General features: G+C 47.4%; 1 protein-coding gene across 3 annotated transcripts in view; it reads right to left on the bottom strand.

Moving 5' to 3' along the window:
* Ube2e1 (ubiquitin-conjugating enzyme E2E 1) overlaps positions 1-19820 on the bottom strand; it is a 52259-nt gene extending 32439 nt beyond the window's left edge. The window contains 3 exon segments of one of the 3 annotated variants that reach the window (NM_001399579.1): positions 14722-14772; positions 18914-19098; positions 19637-19820. In NM_001399579.1, the coding sequence (NP_001386508.1) occupies positions 14722-14772; positions 18914-19065 (203 nt within the window). In that variant the 5' untranslated portion in view covers positions 19066-19098; positions 19637-19820. 3 annotated transcript variants of the gene reach the window in all.
* Between the last annotated feature and the right edge of the window lie 558 nt (positions 19821-20378).

The raw sequence follows: 20378 nt of genomic DNA, 5'->3' as shown, positions 1-20378 counted from the left end.
AGACACACACAGATACACACACACTCATACACACAGATACACACACAGATACACACACAGATACACAGACACACACAGATACACACACTCACAAAGATACACACTCATACAGATACACACACTCACACACAGATACAGAGATACACACACAGATACACACGCACACAGATACACAGACACACACACACAGACACACGCGCACACAGACACAGACAGACACACACACACACATACACACACACACAAGAACTGTGGCTTCCCACTGTGCAGCTCACATTAGTAGGCATTCTGGGACGCTGTCTCCTGGTTTCCATGGTCCCTAGACTCCCTGGTCCCAACCGGCCATGCCCATTCTGCCAGTCTCAGCCACATCTACTCTGAAGAAGTACAAGGACAACTGCGGGATTTTTTTTTCCACTGCTAGACGCCAGTTGCCTCTAGAGACAGGGACAGCCAGGACCCCAGGCAAGCAGGACACAGGCACGGGCTCTGTGACTCAGTACCTCACATGCCTTACAAGGAAGCAGGACACAGGCACGGGCTCTGTGACTACCTCACATGCCCTACAAGGTGTTTACTTCCATCCAGCCCTTCCTTATGCTAAGGAACCGAGCAACAGTGAATTTCTTGTCACAGGTAGGGACACAAAGTTTTGGTAGAATATATTCAATTATTGTTGAAGTTTCTAGATACCACAAGACCAAATCTGTTACATGAAAAAATGTCAATAAAGCTATTAATGAAAACACTTAAGCATGGTGGTGCACGCCTTTAATTCTAGCACTTGGGAAGCAGAGCTCTGAGTTTGAAGCCAGCAGGGTCAATGTAGTGAATTCCAGGACAGCTTGAACTACAAAGTAAAAGCCTGACTCAAAAAAAGCAAAGAGGTGGCGGGCGGGGGGGGGGGGGGCTAGAGAGATGGCTGGGAAGTTAAGATCACTGCTGCTCTTCCACAGGATCTAAGTTCAAATCCTGGCACCCATATGGCAGTTTATACCATCTATTATGGCCCCACAGGATGCCTTTTTCTGGTATGCAGACAAGGCATACATGTACATAAAATAAATGAATGAATAAATACTTAAAAAAAAACTTACAGACTATCTCTACGATCTGTTACCTGGGGGACTGGTTTTGCTTTTTAATTCTTTATTTCTTATATGTATGTAGTACGTCCGTGTTTGTGGGCCCACTGAGATGCTGGAGTTGCAGGTGGCTGTCTGCCACCCTACTTTTCTTCAGTTTGTTTTGCTTCAAGGCAGGTCTATTGTATAGCTCTGCCAGGCCTGGAGGATGACCCTATGGCCTCACCCTCCTGAGTGGACCATAACTCATAATCTGCTCTTATAAAATGGGATTTGGAGCACGACCTGAAGTCAAGAACAAGAACAAACATGGCAAAGGTGAAAAGACAACTTCTACAATTTCCTCTTTTTCTCTACCTCTTCTCTTCCTTCACCTCTGAATAAAGTCAGGCATGGCGGCACATATCTTTAATACCAGCACTGAGGAGACAGAGGCAGACAGACTTTGTGAGTTAGAGGCCAGCACAGTCTACACAGCAAGTATGGTGTGTTGATCTGAATAGGTATGTCCCCCACACTCATGTGTTTAAATGCCTGGCTCATAAGGGGTGGCACTGTGTTGGAGGAAGAGTGTCACTGTGGGGTGGGCTTGAGGTCTCCCATGCTCAAGCTATGCCCAGTGAGGCTGTCCTTGAATCAAGATGTAGAACTCAGCTTCGTCTCCAGCATCATATCAGCCTGCATGCTGCCATGTTCCTGCTGTGACAATCATGGAGCTGTAAGCCGGTCCCAGCTAAACGTTTTCCTTTGTAAGAGTTACCACGGTCATAGTGTTTCTTCACAGCAATAAAACTCTGACTTATGGCTACCCTGATTTTTTTGAGGCTACTAAAATAACTGTAAACAAAGCCCAAAATGTAATAATAATAAAAGAAGTCAAAATCTCAAATAAATAAACAAATAAATAGCAAGTAATCAAGTAGTGTCTTTCTTCAGATGTAGGCCAATGGTACTGAGGACTATTGGGCACTCCTCTATGTAGGCTCCACCCATGGGCTTCCTCATGAAACTAAGAGAACAGCATGCCACTGCCACCCATCTCTCCACCAGGCTACTACCCTCACCACTCTAGCCACCCTGGCCATCCCTACACTTACCGCTCTCCCACTTGGCTGCCATTTGGCCTAAAATGCCCTCCTCAAGGTTGGGTTTTTACCATCTCTCCCTCAGTGGCACTAGCCACTGCCCTAACTGGCCAGCTCCTACGGCAGTTAACCTGATGTTGCTCTGTACGATACAGAAGGTGCTTCCCATAGAAACAGGCAACAGTAAATTAAGGATAAACTCTTTTATTGGAGACATAGGTCTCTCTTACGGCATTATGAATGAATGCTCCCCATCACGGGAACACCACCTTTCCAGGGTTAACTTGAGAATATGTGGCATAACAGAAATCACTCAGTGAATATGAGAATGAGTGGGAATATACTTCAAGGAGTCACTGTCCTCAGCTGGGTCATGTAAGGAAGGGACCCAGGGAAGCACGTAACAGAGCGGCAGCAGGACTGCAACAATTTATACTGCTACACCGGGTCCCAGAGAAACAGACTAATTACACGTGAGACAGTAGGAAGGAGACCACTGCCCACTCCAGTCGAGTCACTGATAATCATGTGAGACCTCAAAACAATTTCAAAAGCAGTGACAACTTAACTGGAATGACCAGCATCTGCTGTTTAACAGACAACCCTCATATGCAATGGCAAGTGTTTGGTATGCTACGTATGTTAAAGATTCATTTAAAAAACCAGAACCCTGCTTAACGTGGTCTACTCTAACTGAGGTCTAAACAACGCCCTCAATGGTTAGGCCCGTGAGAGTTAATATATATGGTCTCGTACATGGAAGTTTTTGTTATGGTGGGATTCGCATATCCCAGGCTAAACTTTCAACGTGCCAAGGATGACCCTGATTCAGACCCTCCTGTCTCCACCTCTGGGGTGTAGGATTACAGGCATGTACCACTTATCAACTTTACTTGGTTTTGGGGACCAAACTTGGGCTTTGTGCACACTAGGCAAGCACTCTAGTCACTCAACTATTATCTGGCTGCAGGATTTTGTAGTGCTTGTGGGAATTGAACTTAGGACCTCACGCATGCTAGATAAGCACTCTACCACAGAGCTATAATCATAGACAGGTACATCAAGTTTTATCTGCTTCATGAAAATTCAAATGTAACAAAGTATTTTCTGGCTAAGTGAACATGTTCATAAGAAATTTCTGAGAAAATCCAAACAGCTAGCCACAATTTTCTTAAAAGAATAGAAAGGAAGGGAGCAGACTAGGATGAGAGAAACACAGAAATTAAGCCTGAGTTGACCAAGATTCCAAGCACGAAGGAAAATGTTACTAGACAGACGGAGAATAAAGTCAGCACACTGCAGTAAGCATGTGCCATGCTCAGTCCTAGGTCCCTCAGAGGCCTGAAGGGCGCTGGGAAGACTCACAGCTGCAAGAGGGCTCAGAGGGCCTGTCATAGAAGCACACCCTTTGGAAAGCGATGGCAGTTAGACCACGACCAGCCACTACGTACAGAAAGGATTTAGTAGTGGCTCTGGGAATTAAAACAAGACAGCACGGTCACTGCTGGGTCACTGGGAGGCACCCGGATAAAGTCAGCAGGTACTTTCCGTGTGTTAACCTCCACAGCAGGCTGGAGAGGCGGCTCACAACCATCTGTAAAGAGATCCGATGCCCTCTTCTGGTGTGTCTGAAGACCGCTACAGTGTACTCATATATAATAAATAAATAAATCTTAAAAAAAAAAGTCTCCGCAGCAAAGAACACTTCTCCGTAACTCCTTGCTGATGCACAGCTCACAGAGAAATGAGAGGAGAGCCGACATCCCCACCTGAACACCCTGGGCTGAAGGTCAGAACATCTTGACTTTTCCTCCAAAGACACGTTTTAACTTGCAGGTGCTATGCTACAGAGTACACTTCCACATTTATAAACTGGTAAGAGTAAAATAAAGGAGAATCTATTTTATTGGGGACACAAATCCAAGGTTACAGTTGGAACAAGAACTGTATCCTCACTGGCACTTAGGGGGCCATCACCATCCTGCGGCACCTACCCTGCATGAACACCCCAAGGTCCCACACCAGTCCCTCTAGGGATGAAACGATGTGGCCAAGGATATTCTCTAAGAGGGCTCTGCGGCCGGGACAAAGGGCAACGCCGCAGAAGCGAAGCTGCGGTCCACTGCCAGGCGCCGTGTACACCTTACTATAAGCAGGAAGCTACAGTTATTTTGGGATATTTACTTAGGTTAGAGGAACATTATCACTCATGTTTTAGAAAGCCTCTTGGGTGCATGTAATAAAACAAATGTTTTCTTTGAGGGTCTTTTATGTAAACCAATTGAATGATCTTCTATGAGGATAAATGTGCTCTAGCAAACTCTGCCAAGAAATAAATTTTTATAACACCAATTCCAGTAAATTATGTTTTAAGAGTGAAGTGTGTTTCCAGAGAAGGCAAGGTCGTGGTGGTGGGAGAAATCTAACTCACTCTGCAGTGAGATCCCTCTGCAGACAAGACACCTGTGGTCCACCTTTCCACCCGCTTGCCTCAGGCAGCCTAAGGCTCCCAGGACCACAAATCCTGTTTCCAAACATTTCCCCAAATTAATGAAATTAGGCAAGACCAAGAGAACATGCATAGTCTAAAGTCAGTATGGCTGACTCAAGGGAGAGAGGATGTTTGCCAGGTGTATTTTGGGGTCCTGGGAGCCAGGCGTGGGGGTCACACCTTTAATCCCACTGCTTAGGAAGCAGAGACAGACGACTACCTTCAAGTTCCAGGCTAGCCTGGACTACACAGCAAGCTCAAGGCCAGCCAGGGGACCCTCTTTCAAGAATAAAATAAGTAAATCTAGGGGTTGGAAGGATGGTATGTACTTGAGCTTCAGGGGTTCAACGCTTCCTTCTGGACATTCTGGGTGAGCACACGTGTGGCAGATAACGCATTCGTTCTTATTCTCTCTCACCCCCACATAAGCAAAAATAATCTTAAAAAAAAAAAAGAATTCTAGGAATTAAGTAATTTTGCCTATAGAGGGCAAAAGAAATAATGAATCACTTTTCTGGATAAACACAATGAAATCTTTTAGCTGAGAACAGAAACATCTTTTTTAACTGAAAAACCATCCCCTTTTCTGTATTATGTAACGTGGATCTGTACAATGTGGTCAGCACCACACCTGGGGTTGTGCTGTGCAGTGAGGACTTGCTGGCTGACTTCCCTGTGCCTGGCAGGCATCATGCTAGGCTTAATGGCCACTCTAGTCTGAGAACAGCCAGCCACCACTTCCTGACATTCCCTCTCCACTCATTACACTAGGGAAGTGTGGACAGCTAAGTGTGAGCAAGATGTTCAAGTCCCACACAGAGCTCCTCGGCCATCCCCCTCTCTCTGAGTGAGTCACAGGCCTCCCCATCCATCAGATTCAACAGTGAGGTCTACCAAACATCCTCAAAATATTCCTGAGTCCCAACCCCTATACCTAACTTCTATTTGACACCTTAGTTCGGATGCCTGGTGGGAAACAACCTCACACCCACTTTGTCTGAATAGTCATTTCCAGTCTGACTTCCCAGCACACGGAGCCTGGCTCTAGGCCAGGTTTTACTGCCCTTCAGCCCACGGTTGAGGTAAGTGTCACTTGTAGCTCAACATCAAGAAGGGCTCCCCCAACTCTTTACTGGATCTGAGCCTCCTCTTCTGTCTCCTCACAGGACCTTCTCACAGCACTTTGGCCTGGCAAATACACTTTGCTGGAGTGTATTTAGAAGTCTGAAAGCGCACACACACACACACAGACACACACAGACACACACAGACACACACACACACACACAGACCCACACACACACACACACAGACCCACACACACACACACACACACACACACACACACACCCAATGGTCCTTTATTACTGTACTCCACAAGTTCTTTCCTACCAGCCATCACATCACGAGGTGTACAAATCCCTTTATTGCTGTCTGTATTGCCCACTATGCTGGCTAGATTTATGTCAACCTGATACAAGAGTCATCTGGGAAGTGGAAACCCAATTAAGAAACTGCTCCTGGCGAGCCTGTGGAGCGTTTTCTTGATTAATGATTGATGTGTGAGAATCCAGCTCACCGTGGATGGTGCATCCCTGAATAGGGGTTCTAAGTCGTGTAAGGAAGCAGTTTGAGCAAATCATGAGAAGCCAGCCAGATGGATCGCAGCAGCCCTCCACGGTCTGTTTCAGTTCCTAACCTGACTTCCCTCAAGTTGCATGGTCTTTATCACAGCAATAAACACCTTAACAAAAGACATCTACTAAAGTCCACGGTCCACAGCTCTGGCTTAGCCCTGCAGAGCAATGGCAGTACTCAACACAGTTTACGGCTGCCACACTGAGCAATTTTCTTCTTTCTGCTAATAAGATTATCCCAAACTGTTTTTTCTAGGTTTTGTTTTTGTTTTTGTTTTGATTGTTTTGAGACAGAGTCTCATTCTGTAGCACAGGCTATGCCCAAACTCAAGGCAATCCTCCTGCTTCAGACAAGGGCTGATATTAGAGGTGTGATATATCATATCAAGTTCAAGTCTTTTTCTGTAAGATTTACTGGGGTATACCCCATACAAGCTTTCCATCTATCATTTAAACAGACACAAATGCCTAAAGTCCTGACAGTATCAGTCGTCATCATACCAATGCCAAGAGCCCTACTGAGACCACACCACTGATTAATATTACAGGAAACAGTACTGACACGGTCCAGGCTGGGGAAGTCTGATGTGACACTAGTGGTCAAGCTGCTTCTGGACACTATGCAAGAGCTGGATGACATCAGCACTTCTCTTCTCATCTGTCATGTTACTAACTTGTCAAGTTCACACACTCTGACAGGCAGAGGACCCTGCCCCAGGCAGCACCATGGCTCCCAAAGGCTCCCCCATGCGATATGGGTTCTGGAAAGCTACTCACAGTCACGTGAGCATATTAAAGGGAAGACTGGTTTGAATATAGCAGCTCCAGCATTCATTAGCCTCCCAAGCACAGATCTGATGAGCTCCTAGCCTCCAAGGAGGAGGAGGTGCCCGGGGTGAGAAGGACAAGCTGCACCAGGTACCAGGCTCGCCCTGTGTCTCACTCAAGGCAGGGCTGAGTGAGCGGATGTGTGAGAACGGTTTCCTATGTAAGCCCTATTGCACTCTACTGGTGACAGGAGGGCATCAGACGTCTCAGGAGGGTCAGTTCCAGCTCTTCTAACAGACACCTGCTTGGAACACCTTTAGGGTACTGGACCCCAGTTATTTAGCATCCCTACACCACTGCTCCCTTGTAGACAACCTTATAAAATGAAAGTGTACACAATGTTATTTTTTTAATTATACTACCGGTCCAGTCTGGAGAACAGACCACATCTTTTTTTTATTTAAATCACACTGATGTCCTGCCCCTCTGTGACACTGGAGGGCCCAAACTGCCAACAATGCCTGGGGCTGTGGACAGCTGTGAGACAGTTTCCCCAACTCTTGTTTGCATTCTTTGTTAAAGAATGTAAGAAGATGTTCTGTGACCCATCGGGTTGACACTAGTCACTTCGAGTTTATGAGTTCAATTCGCAGTGAGGATCGACTGTTTCTCAGGCACCATAGGGATGCGGAGACAGAGCAGTCCCAGCTCTCAAGGAGCGTACGGTGTCACGGGAAGGGCAGGCGGGAGGCAGATGCTACTGCTCTGCCTTTGCCAATAGCTCGACTCCGCGTTCTGCTTCCTTCTCCTGTTTAAAACTGTTCCATCTCCTTCTTGTCCCTCCACCCTTCTCTGTTTGCTTCCCCTTTTGGTCTATTACAAAAAACAAACAAACAAACAAACCGAAAACCACACTGAAAAGCTGTTTAAGTTTCTTCCTGTCTCCCAGAGCCATGGCAGCCCTTCCTGCTTCTTGGCTTCCTCTTTTTCCAGATCTTCTTTCTTTACCTGTCCTCCATTACAGATATTCCTCAGAACACGGTTCTATCTGGAACTTGCTATGTAGCCCACAATTGCTTCGAATGCATGCTCCTCCTGCCTCAGTCTTCCCTGCGCTGTTACTGTGGTTTGTGACCAGCTTTTAGAACACAATTGCTAGCCCTCTTCGTCCCAGAGAATCTCATACACTTCATCATCAAAAACTTTCCAAACTCATGTGGAAAGTCACCTTCAGCCTTCGCACCTTTGACTCAAGCATACTTCACCACTTAATGAAAGCAGCTTTCATTCACACTCTATGATAGTTAAACAAAGAAACCATGTGTCCTGGTCAGCTCTGACTGTGAGGCTGACAACCTACAATCATCTGGGACTCTCAAGAGAGAAATCACTAGGACTGATATGTCTGTAGGGAATTATCTTGTTGATTGTTATAAGGAAGGCCTAGCCCACTGCAGGTGGCAACATTCCCTAGCCAGGCCTGTCCTGGGCTGTCTAAGGAAGCTGACTAAACATTGCCTGCACACGCCAGCAAGCAGAACTCTATGGCTTCTTCTGCTGTGTTTCCTTGGTCAGAGGTGATGCAGTATGGACCAGCTGGCAGACAGACCTGCTCTGATGTGTCTAAGTGACAGATAGAATAAAAGGCTTTCTACCCTAAGTTCGTTTTGGTCATGGTATTTATCTCATCACTAATGAAATTAAGAACTATACAAATGTAGGGGTTGGGGATTTAGCTCAGTGGTAGAGCGCTTGCCTAGCAAGCGCAAGGCCCAGGGTTCGGTCCCCAGCTCTGGAAAAAACAAAAACAAAAACAAAAAAAAAAATCGCAAACAAAAGAACTATACAAATGTAAAGTTTCCATAGACAGTTAAAGTGTACTACACTAGTCTCCCGATGTCTTTCTTTTACAGCTCTGAAATCTTTCAATTGAAAAGTTGGGGGAAACCTACAGGGTCAGAAACAAAAACGTAAGTTATTGCCTTTGCCTCTTGGAGAATTTATAGTCTACTTAATTTGCCTAATCTAACCTAAAAGCAGGCAGAGCCGAGAGTTCAATAATTGATCAAATAAGCTCAGATATAAAATCAAACTACAATCATGGTCTACTCTGTGGCAGCAACATGCTCGACACTATATATGATCCACAGAACAACGTTGGGGACAGAACTTGCCTCTCTAAGCCATTTTTCTTGTCCTAGCTTCTGTGCTACTCAAACCCAAAACCCCTGTTTCCCTTCAGCAGGCAAGTTTCCTGGTTCTTCTGGTTCAAGCCTGCTGCTGCCTGTTTCCCAAGACCTCTGGCCTCGCACTATAGCACCAACTAAGTCTACTGCTTCCTACTCAGCCTCATGCCATCCTTGTCTTTGTCAAATTGTTTCATCAACATTTCATTTCCCACTCAAAAGTTTCCAAGATTCTCTAATGTCTTCTCTAAAGTGAAATGCAAGCCCGTGGCTTGACAGAGGAGCTCACATTTTACTCTCCTTACACCCTCCCACTTGTTCTGCACTCTGAAGCCAAAGGCTCACCCACCATGTGACAGCTCTCCCTGCCTGCCCTCCACCACGTTTGCTGGCAGCTTCCTCCAGTGAGTCTACATCTCACTCTTCAATCCAATCCTCTTGAAATCTTCCCAGATGAGTAAGTGCTCCAGCCTCGGGCTGTGCAGTGAGGGCAAAGCCATTTCTCTCTTCTGCCCTCACACCAAGGCACTAGTGGCTACTACGTCAATACCTCAGCACCGTTCACAGATGATGAACCACCTCATGTACAACAAGCAATAAGGCTGTGACGGAGACAATGGGCGCCTTTACCTAAAACCACTTTCACCTCTTGAGCTACAAGGATTTTTTTTAAAAAACATTTAACAATATTGTTTTACTGTGTTTTAAAATACTTTTTTAAAGATTTATCTATGTGTATGTTTCTGTGTGAGTGTGGCTACCTGTGAAGACCACAAGAAAGCATCGGATCCCTCAGAGATGGAATTGTGGGTAGTTGTGAATCCTCTCACACACCCCAGCCCCCTAAAGAGCAGCCCTCTCAGGGAATCACTTCTGTCCTACTGTGGTTTTACACACACAACTGACTATATACAATTTAGCATTTTAACATTCTAAGTGTACAATTCAGTGACACTATTACATCTGCAACACTGTACAACTACTGACACTATCCTGCTCCAATACGTTCACTATTCAATACAGAAACTTTAATGATTCATAACTCCTTACCAGGAGGCAAAGCAGGAGGATGATGAATTCAGAGCTAGCCTAGTTACACAGCAAGAACCTGTCTCAAAGCAAGGGAGTGCTAGCAAGAAGCGGTAACCTCAGCATTTGCAGGTGGAAGCAGGAAGACGAAGAGCTCAGTCATCCTCACGAAACAGCAAGTTCAAGGTCAGCCTGAGCTACATGAAGACAAAGTTGGGCTTCCACACACTGAGAGGTAGACAAGATAAGCAATGGGCCCTCTTAGCCAAGAGGATAAGGCTGAGAACTATGAGACAGATGTACTGCTTGTTTTTCTGGGCTTTTTTTGGTTGTTTTTTGGTTTTACAAGACAGGGTCTCTCTCTGTATCCCTTGCTGTCCTCGAACTCTGTTTTGTTTTGTTAATTATGTTGTTTCACCTCAAAATTCTTTAAGAGGAAAAAATTTATCTGTATGTAATATAACTCTGGATGGGGAAGGTACTGACTCAATGTTACATAGTCAAATAAATAAAAAAAGTAAAATAAAAACACTTGTCAAATAAAATAACATTATATAGAGAAAAGTTCATTTTTGCTACCCTTTGTCTGTGCTTAAAAGGCTTAGTGACTTCTCAAAAATACTTTATCTGTAATGACAGCAACCAAAATTTTGAATTTTAGGTTCCCATTAGCACTAGAGCCTTGCTTATAATATAGACATTCCTATCAAAACTAAAGGACTTAGGCAAAATAGCCACTTATGATGAGTAAACTTACTCCAAAACCATTCATGTTTAGTCATCCAGCTAGCAATCAATTTAGCAAAGTATGGGCTATGGGCTACAAATGACAGCTACACAATGAGCCTCGTGGCTCAGAGACCACGGCTTCTAGAGGGCATGGTTTTTCTGAAATGGAGCGAGCTGTGGAACTGCTACAGGAGTCACAATTTCCTCCTTCAACAAGAGCCAATGATAGATAAACAGCATAACCAAATGCACGGTGAACTCCAGAAACAGTTAATTCCTTATGTATGCACACTCACACACTCACGCACACACACGGGGGGGTGAGGGGGGGAAAGAAGGAGAAAGATTCATACATACCACTAAACAGTTTGAAAGTAAGAATTTAATTTACATTGCAATATAAATCAATTTATATTTTTCAAAGTCTCCCGGGGCCAGTGATGGCTCAGTAGCTAAGAGTCTTGTTGATAGGTAAGGGGACCCAAATTCCATTTCCAGAATCCACTATGGGAGCTCAGAAGCACCTGTATGTAACTCCAGAGGTCAATGCCTTCTTTTGACTTCCATGAGCATTAACACAAACCCATGCTCAGAAACACGTGTGTATAGAATTTATATATAAAAATCTACTCAATACAATTATTACCTTTTCTTGTGCAACATATTTAGCAACTGGAACTCACACAAGGTTTGGGGATCAGCGACTTGGGGTGCAAACTGTTTTGTGGAGTGCAGACGCTAGCAAGAACAAGCAGCACGCCTCTGGCCTCTGGTGCAGAGAGCGCTCCTGCACAGTAGGTCGCTGCCCACTGGGAGGATACTGTACGCCACTGCTGTGCTTTAACAAAGTCATGTGTCTAAACTTAAATCCACACACTCACACTGACCGAACGAAGTCCTGGAAAGGGTAAAACTACCTCAAATTCAGAAGTGAAAACCAATTTTCCAGCTTATTCAATAACTTATAGTTTCACTGTGAAACACTGAGTACTAATGCTGAGGGTACACAAGAAAAAAATATTTAATGAATCACTTAATTCACACGTCTTAATTGTATCACTTAATTCACACATCTTAATTGTATCACTTAATTCACACGTCTTAATTGGAAGCCGACTTCAAAAAGCATCCAAGCATCTATTCTGTCTCCAACAAGAAAGGTCATCAAAATATTAAACAGTTACGTCTTATAGAGGGGCAGGGAGGATGGCTCAACAGGTAGGCACTTGCCCCCAAGTCTGGTAGCCTGAGTTGGGTCCCTAAGACCCACACGGTAGGACTTCTACAAGTTGTCCTCTGACATTCTTATATACACTGTGGCTCATGTGCGTCCTCACACATACACAACATGAATAAATGCTATTTTAAACACTGGTTTTCACTTCTATACAGGCAGCAGCACAAAATATAAAGCCAAACTCAGACAAGAGCTAAGGACTGAAACCACAGCATAACACAGGGCGGTAACACCAGAAAGGCAGTCAAAAGCAGAAACTCAAATTCATTATCACTTAAAACGGTGGTTCTCAACCTGTGGGTCCTGACCTCCTATCACAGGGGTCGCATAGCAATATCCTGCCTATCAGATATTCACATTAAGATTCATAACAGTAGCAAAGCTAGTTACAAAGTAGCAGCAGAAACAATTTTATATGGTCCGGGGTTCCCACAATAGAAGGAGCTGTATAAAGGGTCACAGCATTAGGAAGGTTGAGAATTAGACTTACAATCCAGTGGGGGAAATCTCCAGAAATTAAAGCAGATGCTATTTGTAAAGGGCAGCTTAAAATAGACACCTGTGGAAAAGAAGAGTGATTTCTTGGAAATCACTCTTCCCAAATGTCTGAGTGGCAAGGTCTGCCATGCCACAGTGATGCAGTGTACGGCACCCCCAGGTGATGCTCAGGACTTCAGTTTGAAGGCGTGATTCTTTACAAAGACAAAAAGTCCTTCATGCTTCAGAAACGCAAACCTCTCACAGACAAACCCGCTACAACATGGACTCAAGCGTACTTATCCTGCTTCTGAAAGAAGACTATCTCGTGAAATTCTTCAAATTGTTTACGGTTTTAAATCTGATAGCACTTACTCACGAGAAAGCCACTCTGTGTCTGAATGACCGATACTCGCTGGAAGCTACAGGTTCTAATGTGAGCAGCCAGAGCTGTTGAGGCTCAGCGGAGCCACACACAGGGGAGCTGATACCAACAGCAGCGGCAGCTACGGCACGGACCTACCGTAGGGAATGTCTGATCCACACAAACAACCCAGGGAAGCCTGGGCTTGCGTCTTTTAATATTTCTCTAATTCTCAACCACTGAAAAATGACCAGTCACAGAAGAAACCATGAGAACAATGAGAGACTCAGTTAAAGAGCATGGTCTAACTAACTTTCCATGTAGCTCAGCTGGTAGAGTACATGCATGAGGCCCTGAGATTAGCCTGGCATAAAGCCAACATGACACCCCACACCTGTACTGCCCATGCTAGGGGCAAGGTAATGACAGGAGAATGAAACACTCAAGGCTACCCTCAGCTAGACATTGTTTGAGGCCAGCCTGAAACGCTGTCTAGAGAAGAAAAAAAAAGTACCTAAAACTGAAAATAACTTTCTTACAAATCAGGACAGAATTCCAAAATGTACCACAAATCTGGTCAATATTATGAACAAATTCTTACAAAACAGAAGCACTAGGGCAGAGCAGAAGGCTCGAGAGGAAGACGCTTTCAGCTCCAGCCTGGCAGCCCGAGTTTATCCCTAACATCTACATAAAGGTAGGAACAGCGACTGACCAACCCCACGAAGTTGTCCTTTAATCTCCACATGCAGCCACGCACAGAAAAGTAAGTCAATAGCAACACGAAATTTTGCTCTTAATCCACCAGTCATGGTTTTAAAACATGAGTGCTAAAAGCAAAATATTTCATTTAGCACCCACCCTAAATGTCTGCGCCTACTTGCTGTGTATATCCACTAATACTTGCCAGTCACTTCTACCTATGAACTTAAAGCACCAATGAAACCTCGCCTTCATTCAAGGCTGATCCTGGCTCAAAGATTTTTTTTAGACCTCCATGATTCAAGTATCAGTTTAGACAAATCATCATGACTTCTTGCCACCTTGACTCAAAAATGCAAAACTGGTGATTTTAAATAAAGCCAATTGAAAGCTGGCTTCAAACTGTTTTCACACTAGACGAAGCAACATCAACAAAAACATCACCTTTTAAGAGTTTAAATTAAAAGTTTAAAGCAAAATCATTCTACTAAGGTCACAAGCTACTTCCGGAATTGCTTTGCAAACTCAAAACAGAATCGCATATGAGAGTAGGTCTTAGGGCCAGCTTGTTCTCACCGTAAGCTCCAGCATCTTAGAGCTGTGGTAAGGTAATTCCGGCAAAGTAATAAGAACACAAAATGCCCCAAAACTGCACGTGTGAAGGCCGACCTCGCCTATAGCTACACTAAAGCAGGCAAGCTCCTTTACCTAACCTCAAGTTTTGTTCCCTATACACAAGTGCCCATTCCATGGAAAGCCATCAGGTCTCTCAGAAGACCTCAGCCTGCTGCATGCCATACCCACTGACACACACACATTTCATCTGATGTTAGCACCACGCCATGCACAGGCCATAGAAGAAAAGCAAAGCTCACTAATACAAAGCACAAGATAGAAGAATTTTAAGGCAATCCATAGGCAGCTTACTTACCTGCAGTTTGGCGGCGGGTCTAAAGTGATGTCTGCCAGCTCCTTCTGGATCCTGGGAGATCAGGAAACAAGGTTAGTCAGAAGCCCTTCCAGAATCAGGTCAGTAGCCCACCTTACCTCCACTGCGGAAGGAGAGGATACGCAGAGGTCCCAGGCTGGGGAGACTTCCCTGTGCAGGGGAGCAGCTTGCAGGCTCTCCCACCCTTGACAGCATAGGGCTTCCAATACTGCCAAGCACACAAAAACAGTTGCCTCCCGCGTAAACAGTTTGAGTCTCCCCTGGGATTCCCAGACCTGGGACCCAGCAGTGGTTGTCCAGGTCTGGTCTCCCTGCCCGAACCTGGACCTCTTGCTCCCTAAACAGTGACTCCACACAGCAGCCCCACCCCCAGGCCAGGCCCATCGTTCTGAGTCTCCCAGCAGACCACTACTCCGTCAGGTACCCTCCACCCCCCCCGCCCCCCACCCCACCCCCCGGTCAGGCCAGGACCCTGCACACCAGCGCCCCCTGCAGGCCGGGACCTGCCACATCAGCGCCCTCAGCAGGTCAGTGCTGCTCAGACCCAGACCCTGCCCGCACCGGGACACAGTGGCCTGCCGGCAAAGCCAATATGGCCGCTCGGGGCCCTAGTGACCGCCACCGTCAAGGGTCGAGCGGCCCAGGAAGTGCTGGGTGGAGCCGAGGACCGCAGGACCCCCAGCGGCCCCGCACAGGTGCACGGCCGCCTGCACCCTCCGGGAGCACTGGCCCGTGCCCAGCCCCGGACTTCCCGGCCGCCCGGGCCGAGGACAAGCTTGCTCGGGCAGCCCCAGCCCTGCAGGCCCGCATTGGTCTCTCCGCACCTCCTCACCTCACAAAGAGCCCATCCCCCACCCTTAGGCCGAAGCCACTGACAGTTCACACCGGGCCCTGGCCTTTGTCTTCTCTTCTGCTAACTCAGGCGCTGAGGGCACCAGTTAAAACGACAAACTTTGGGGCCTTAAGCTACTTCTCCTAAAGGGAGACTATGTATGACTTCTCATCCTAACGGGCAACTTAAAAATCCACCAAGGCAAAAAAGAGGACAACAAGCAAACTCGGCGATCTGAATGACAATGGGTGTTTTTCCCTTTCCAGTGGTTTTCAGAGGGTAAGAAGTCTGCTATGAAGCTCTGACATTTTTAGCTGGTACTTCTTCCGCGTTAAAAGGAAAACAAATTGAGTGGTGCCTGGGGAAGTTCTTCAAAGTTTCCTATTGAAGAGACTTCCTGTCCCTCCAAATGTGGTCCCGTTTAGAACATCCAGTCTCTACTGACATTATTAGTGTCCTGCTAAATTCTACCACTTCCAGTAAGAATCCTGGTCCCTTTAGGCTTGCATCTGGTGTTTCATTCCCAAATGGATGTTAGTTTGGAGGACTAGCTTCCAGATTCCTGTACGTGTTGGAACTAACCATTTTCAGATCTGAAAGCAAATGTGTCCCCCTGAGCTGTAAAAGGAACAAATTGCTCCTTTAATGCTTAGAAGGTGAAGCTTTTAAGGCTGGTGATAGCTCACAGCTAAAGATGCCTGGATCCTACCTGATGACCCCAGTTCAATCCCTGGAATCTACAGCGGAGAAAAGAGAACTGTCTTCAGCAATTCGGCCTCTGATCTCCACAGTGTACCCTGACATGCCTGACATACATACATGAATACACACAAAATAAAGCTATAAGCTTTTTTAAACTCCAATACCACCGAGTTTTACTCACTGAGCCTCAAACGTCACCATCTGCAGCATGTCCAGACACGAAGCCAAGGTCTGCAGTGACTCAAAGGCCTGTTCAAAATGTGGGTCTAGCTCTGTGTACTTCCTGCTGGAGACCATGCTCCATAGTGAATGAATCCCCTTATTCTGCCCACATAGGTTTCCTTTTCCACCATCTCCTGGTACACATGACCTTTCCAACTTCATTAGGAAGTTCCAAACCAACACATTTCAACCCACCGTCCTAACTTCTCCCTTTCATCCTGTCCTAGACACCCTTTCCACTTTTTGTCTTTCGATGTTGACCTAGCTCTCCTTCAACGCACACAGCCACTGCTGGAACAAGTTCTCTAGGCGTCTAAACCTGCTGCATTCAGCACACTGGCTTGCAGGTAAAGCCGTCACTTGCTGATCCCCAGCTGCCCTTCCTACTTGCCATGTCTCTTTACCAGCTGCTCCCAACTTGTCCCTCGTAGGCCAGGCTGACAAGGAATGGCAGTGGCCGTCCATCTAGTCCCAACGGTTTTCTAAGGGTAGGAACTTCTCCAGTCAACATTCAGTGTCCTCTTTGACAGGAGAAGAAGGTCCAGCTAAAGGCAGCAGGGCTCAGTGCATTATACTTGGCCTCTTCCTACCCTCCAGAGACCTTGAGAAAGGAAGACTGATCCTACCTGGCATAGCCCTGGGATTACAGGCCTGTGCTACCATTCCTGGTGGTGCTTCATGCCTGTTCGGCCAACACCCTCCCATCTGAGCTACCACAGTTTTACACTTTTTGCTTGGTATTTTGCTCATGAGACAGAGTGTCGTGGAACTCTCCCTATAGAACAGGCTGACTGAACTCACAGGACATCTACCTGCCTGTTTCCAAGGGCCGAGCTAATCAAAGGCCTGTACCACTACACCCAGAACTAAGTTTCTAGCCTTCTAAGCATACAAGACAAGCTATATCTATGGAGAAATCTATTTATTTGTGCTATACTGATAAAATGCAAACTACTTTCTATACCTGTCCATTTTCTTCCTAACACAGTCACAAACGCACCGATTTCTAGCTTAATGCAAAAGCCCCACTGACATCACAGCTCATGTCCTGCACTAGGGCAGGACAGGCCAAAGTGAAACAGAGAGCCTAAGAAGACAGAGAGTGACCAAGAAAGGCCATCCAGAGCAAGATGGATGGACTCTAGGCTCAGGGAGATTCTCGGAGGTCATCAAAGACCCTGGAGGGTCTGAGATATAACCAAAAACCAGAGAAACCCAGAGCAGTTTTATCAAAGCATCAACACTGCTCTCGAGACCTGAACACTAACCATTTAAAATGACTGAAGTCACCATATATCAGTCCGGTTAGGTCACTAAGACAGCACACCAAGTTTCTGAATTTCAGGTCAGGGAAAAGGACAGATGAGACTGTCAATCTCTGAGTGCCAGGCTCACTACTCAGCAGAGAGATCCAACGCCATCTAGACCTTCCACTTCATTTAAATTCTTTAGAGAATGCCCTTCCCCACCAGCCCACAGTTTCTGTTCCTTACTATGGCCAACTATCTCAACAAAAAGAGAAGGAGTTATGAAAGGACGTCAGGGAGTTCCCAGGTACCTGCTAGAGACTATTTTAAGGATCACAGGGATCAGAGAATGTGACTTAAGGTCGACAGAGGTAAAGTATATCTACCTGCCTTTTTACACAAAAGACTATCGCTGGCTGAGGTAAGTGACTCACTTCTGTAACCCCAGCAATCAAGAGGCTGAGACAGAAGTTGTGCTGAGTTCAAGGCCAGTTTGGGCCACAAGAGACCCTGTCTAATAAACAAGTCTTCCTGAAAAGTATCAAACTGAAGTTCTTAAACAGAAAAGGAAAAAAAAAATCTCCCCAAAATACCTGAAATAAAATAAGTTTACAGTCACTCAGTGATTCTTTCACTACCTCAACTCTCCAAACAGGCAGAGGCTCTTCAAATGCCGCCATAAAACATCACGTAAATTTCTTTAACCACTAATGGGAGTTAGTTATTCCTTAAGTAATGTATGGGGGGGGGGGGGGGGGAAAACCCAGTTCAGAAAACACAACCCCTGCAACAGGTGAAGAGGAAGAAAGATGGTCAGAACTCGTCTTGACAGAATTGCCCAGGAAGGTATGCTTAATAATGAAGTATGATGACAGCCTCTAGGAAGTCGTGATTACTAGAACGAGGACTCTGAAATCACATTGCGAGAGTCACTCATAAAAGTAATGAGGATTCTTGAAACTCCCAACAAGAAACGGACGAGGCCAACCACAACTCCTGCTTGTGGACATGGGCTTTAACAAAACCAGAAGCAGCGAGCAGGAGAGAAAACAGGTGGGACTCCCGTGCCCCATTTTCCTGCCTGAGAACGTCGTCGTTGAAGCCTCCCTCCCTGACATGCAGCACGAGGCGACCGGGAAGCTAGATGTCTGTGGAGAAAGGAGTGGGATACCTCTTGGCACTGGTGGAGAGGAGCTTCGAGTTTTTGCTCATGCTGACTTTACTCTCCTTCTTCTTGGGGGTGCTGCCTTCTTTCTCGGTCTGCTGGTTGGAGGACGAAGATGAGGAAGAGCTGGTGCTGGCCCTCGAATCGTCATCCGACATAGCGAACCCCCCACCCCACCCCGCGAACGGCCCCTGCAGGGGGAGGAAACAAAACAGAAACACAGACCATGCAGGCGCTGCAAAGAGGGAACTCCGCTGTCAGGAGGGCGCGGGCCGGGCCGCCCCCGCCGCCCTGCAGAGGCTCCGGGCCCACCGCCGCACCGGCCGAAGAGACGCGGGGGCCGCGATCGCGCGGGGGGTGGCCTGAGGAGGGCCAGGAGCCGTCGCCGCCGTCCCTGAGGCCTCCCGGCGTCCGCTCGAGTTTGGTGAGGTCGGGACGAGCCGAGCAGCCAGAGTGGGTGAGGAAGCCGAGCGTGGGCCGCGTGGGCCGCGGGGACACGGCGCCCGGCCAGGCCCGGCCACGCGGGGCTGCGCTCGCAGGCCGGCGCGCACAATGCGCCCCGGGCGGGCGGGTCCCCGCGGGGACCGGGCCCCGCTGACAGTTCGCGCGGCCCCCGCCGCCCCGGCCCGCCGCCCCATCCCCGCCGCCCGGCCCTGCTGCCTGTGGCCCGGCGGTGCCGTCCGCCCCCGGCCCCGCGGCCCGCTCGCCCGCCCCGGGGGCCCCCCGCACCTCTCTTTGTGTCTGGCTGCTCCGTGCCGCCGCCGCGGCTGCTGCTGCGGCTGCGGCTGGGCCTGGCCACTCGTGTCTCGCTCTCGCTGGGAGAGAAGCGGAAGTGCAGCAACAGCAACTATTAACCAGGCAATGGCTTCCCCGGCCGCACACGCTCCGCGCCACTCCTCCTCTCCGCCCCGCCCCGCGCCCCTCCCCCGCCGCACCTGGGGGCCGCGGCCCCAGAGCCCCGAGCGACCCCGGCGTGGCCTGGGGACCGGGCGCCGGGCGGAGCCGAGGCAGCCGGGCGGGATTGGGAGACGACTGGGCCCGGTGGAAACCGGGTGACCAGGGGAAGTTCTTCCCAGGAGGGCTTTAGGAAAGGGCTGGGGGGTGAGATGGCCGGAGAAGGGAAAAGGTGGTACTCTCCTGGCGAGGACTTTGACTCCTCCCCAAAAGTGATCCGTTTGTAAAGAAAGGGGGGGAAAATCCCCTAACAGGGTTTTCCTTTGGGCTGACACTTGTTCCTCCCTCTGGCAATTGCGTGCTTGGAGCAGAGGTCACGCCTGTGAGAAAAAACCCAGACGGGTTTCTGTTCAGGACACACCAGGCGTGTGCAATTTTACACTAGATACCCCCCTCCCCCCTGCCCTTCACTTCTTATAGAGAAGAATGTGGACTTTTTTTTTTTAATGTATGCGATTGGAGTTCGTGACAGATAACCACGACCCGGCATGGGATTGTAATATCACTGGAAATAAAC

The sequence above is a fragment of the Rattus norvegicus genome, chromosome 15, assembly GCF_021556685.1.
Source record: "Rattus norvegicus strain SHRSP/BbbUtx chromosome 15, alternate assembly SHRSP_T2T, whole genome shotgun sequence".
In the NCBI taxonomy this organism is placed as follows: domain Eukaryota; kingdom Metazoa; phylum Chordata; class Mammalia; order Rodentia; family Muridae; genus Rattus; species Rattus norvegicus.
The sequence above is the reverse complement of the archived record's forward strand: the minus strand, read 5'-3'. Positions and strand labels throughout refer to the sequence as shown.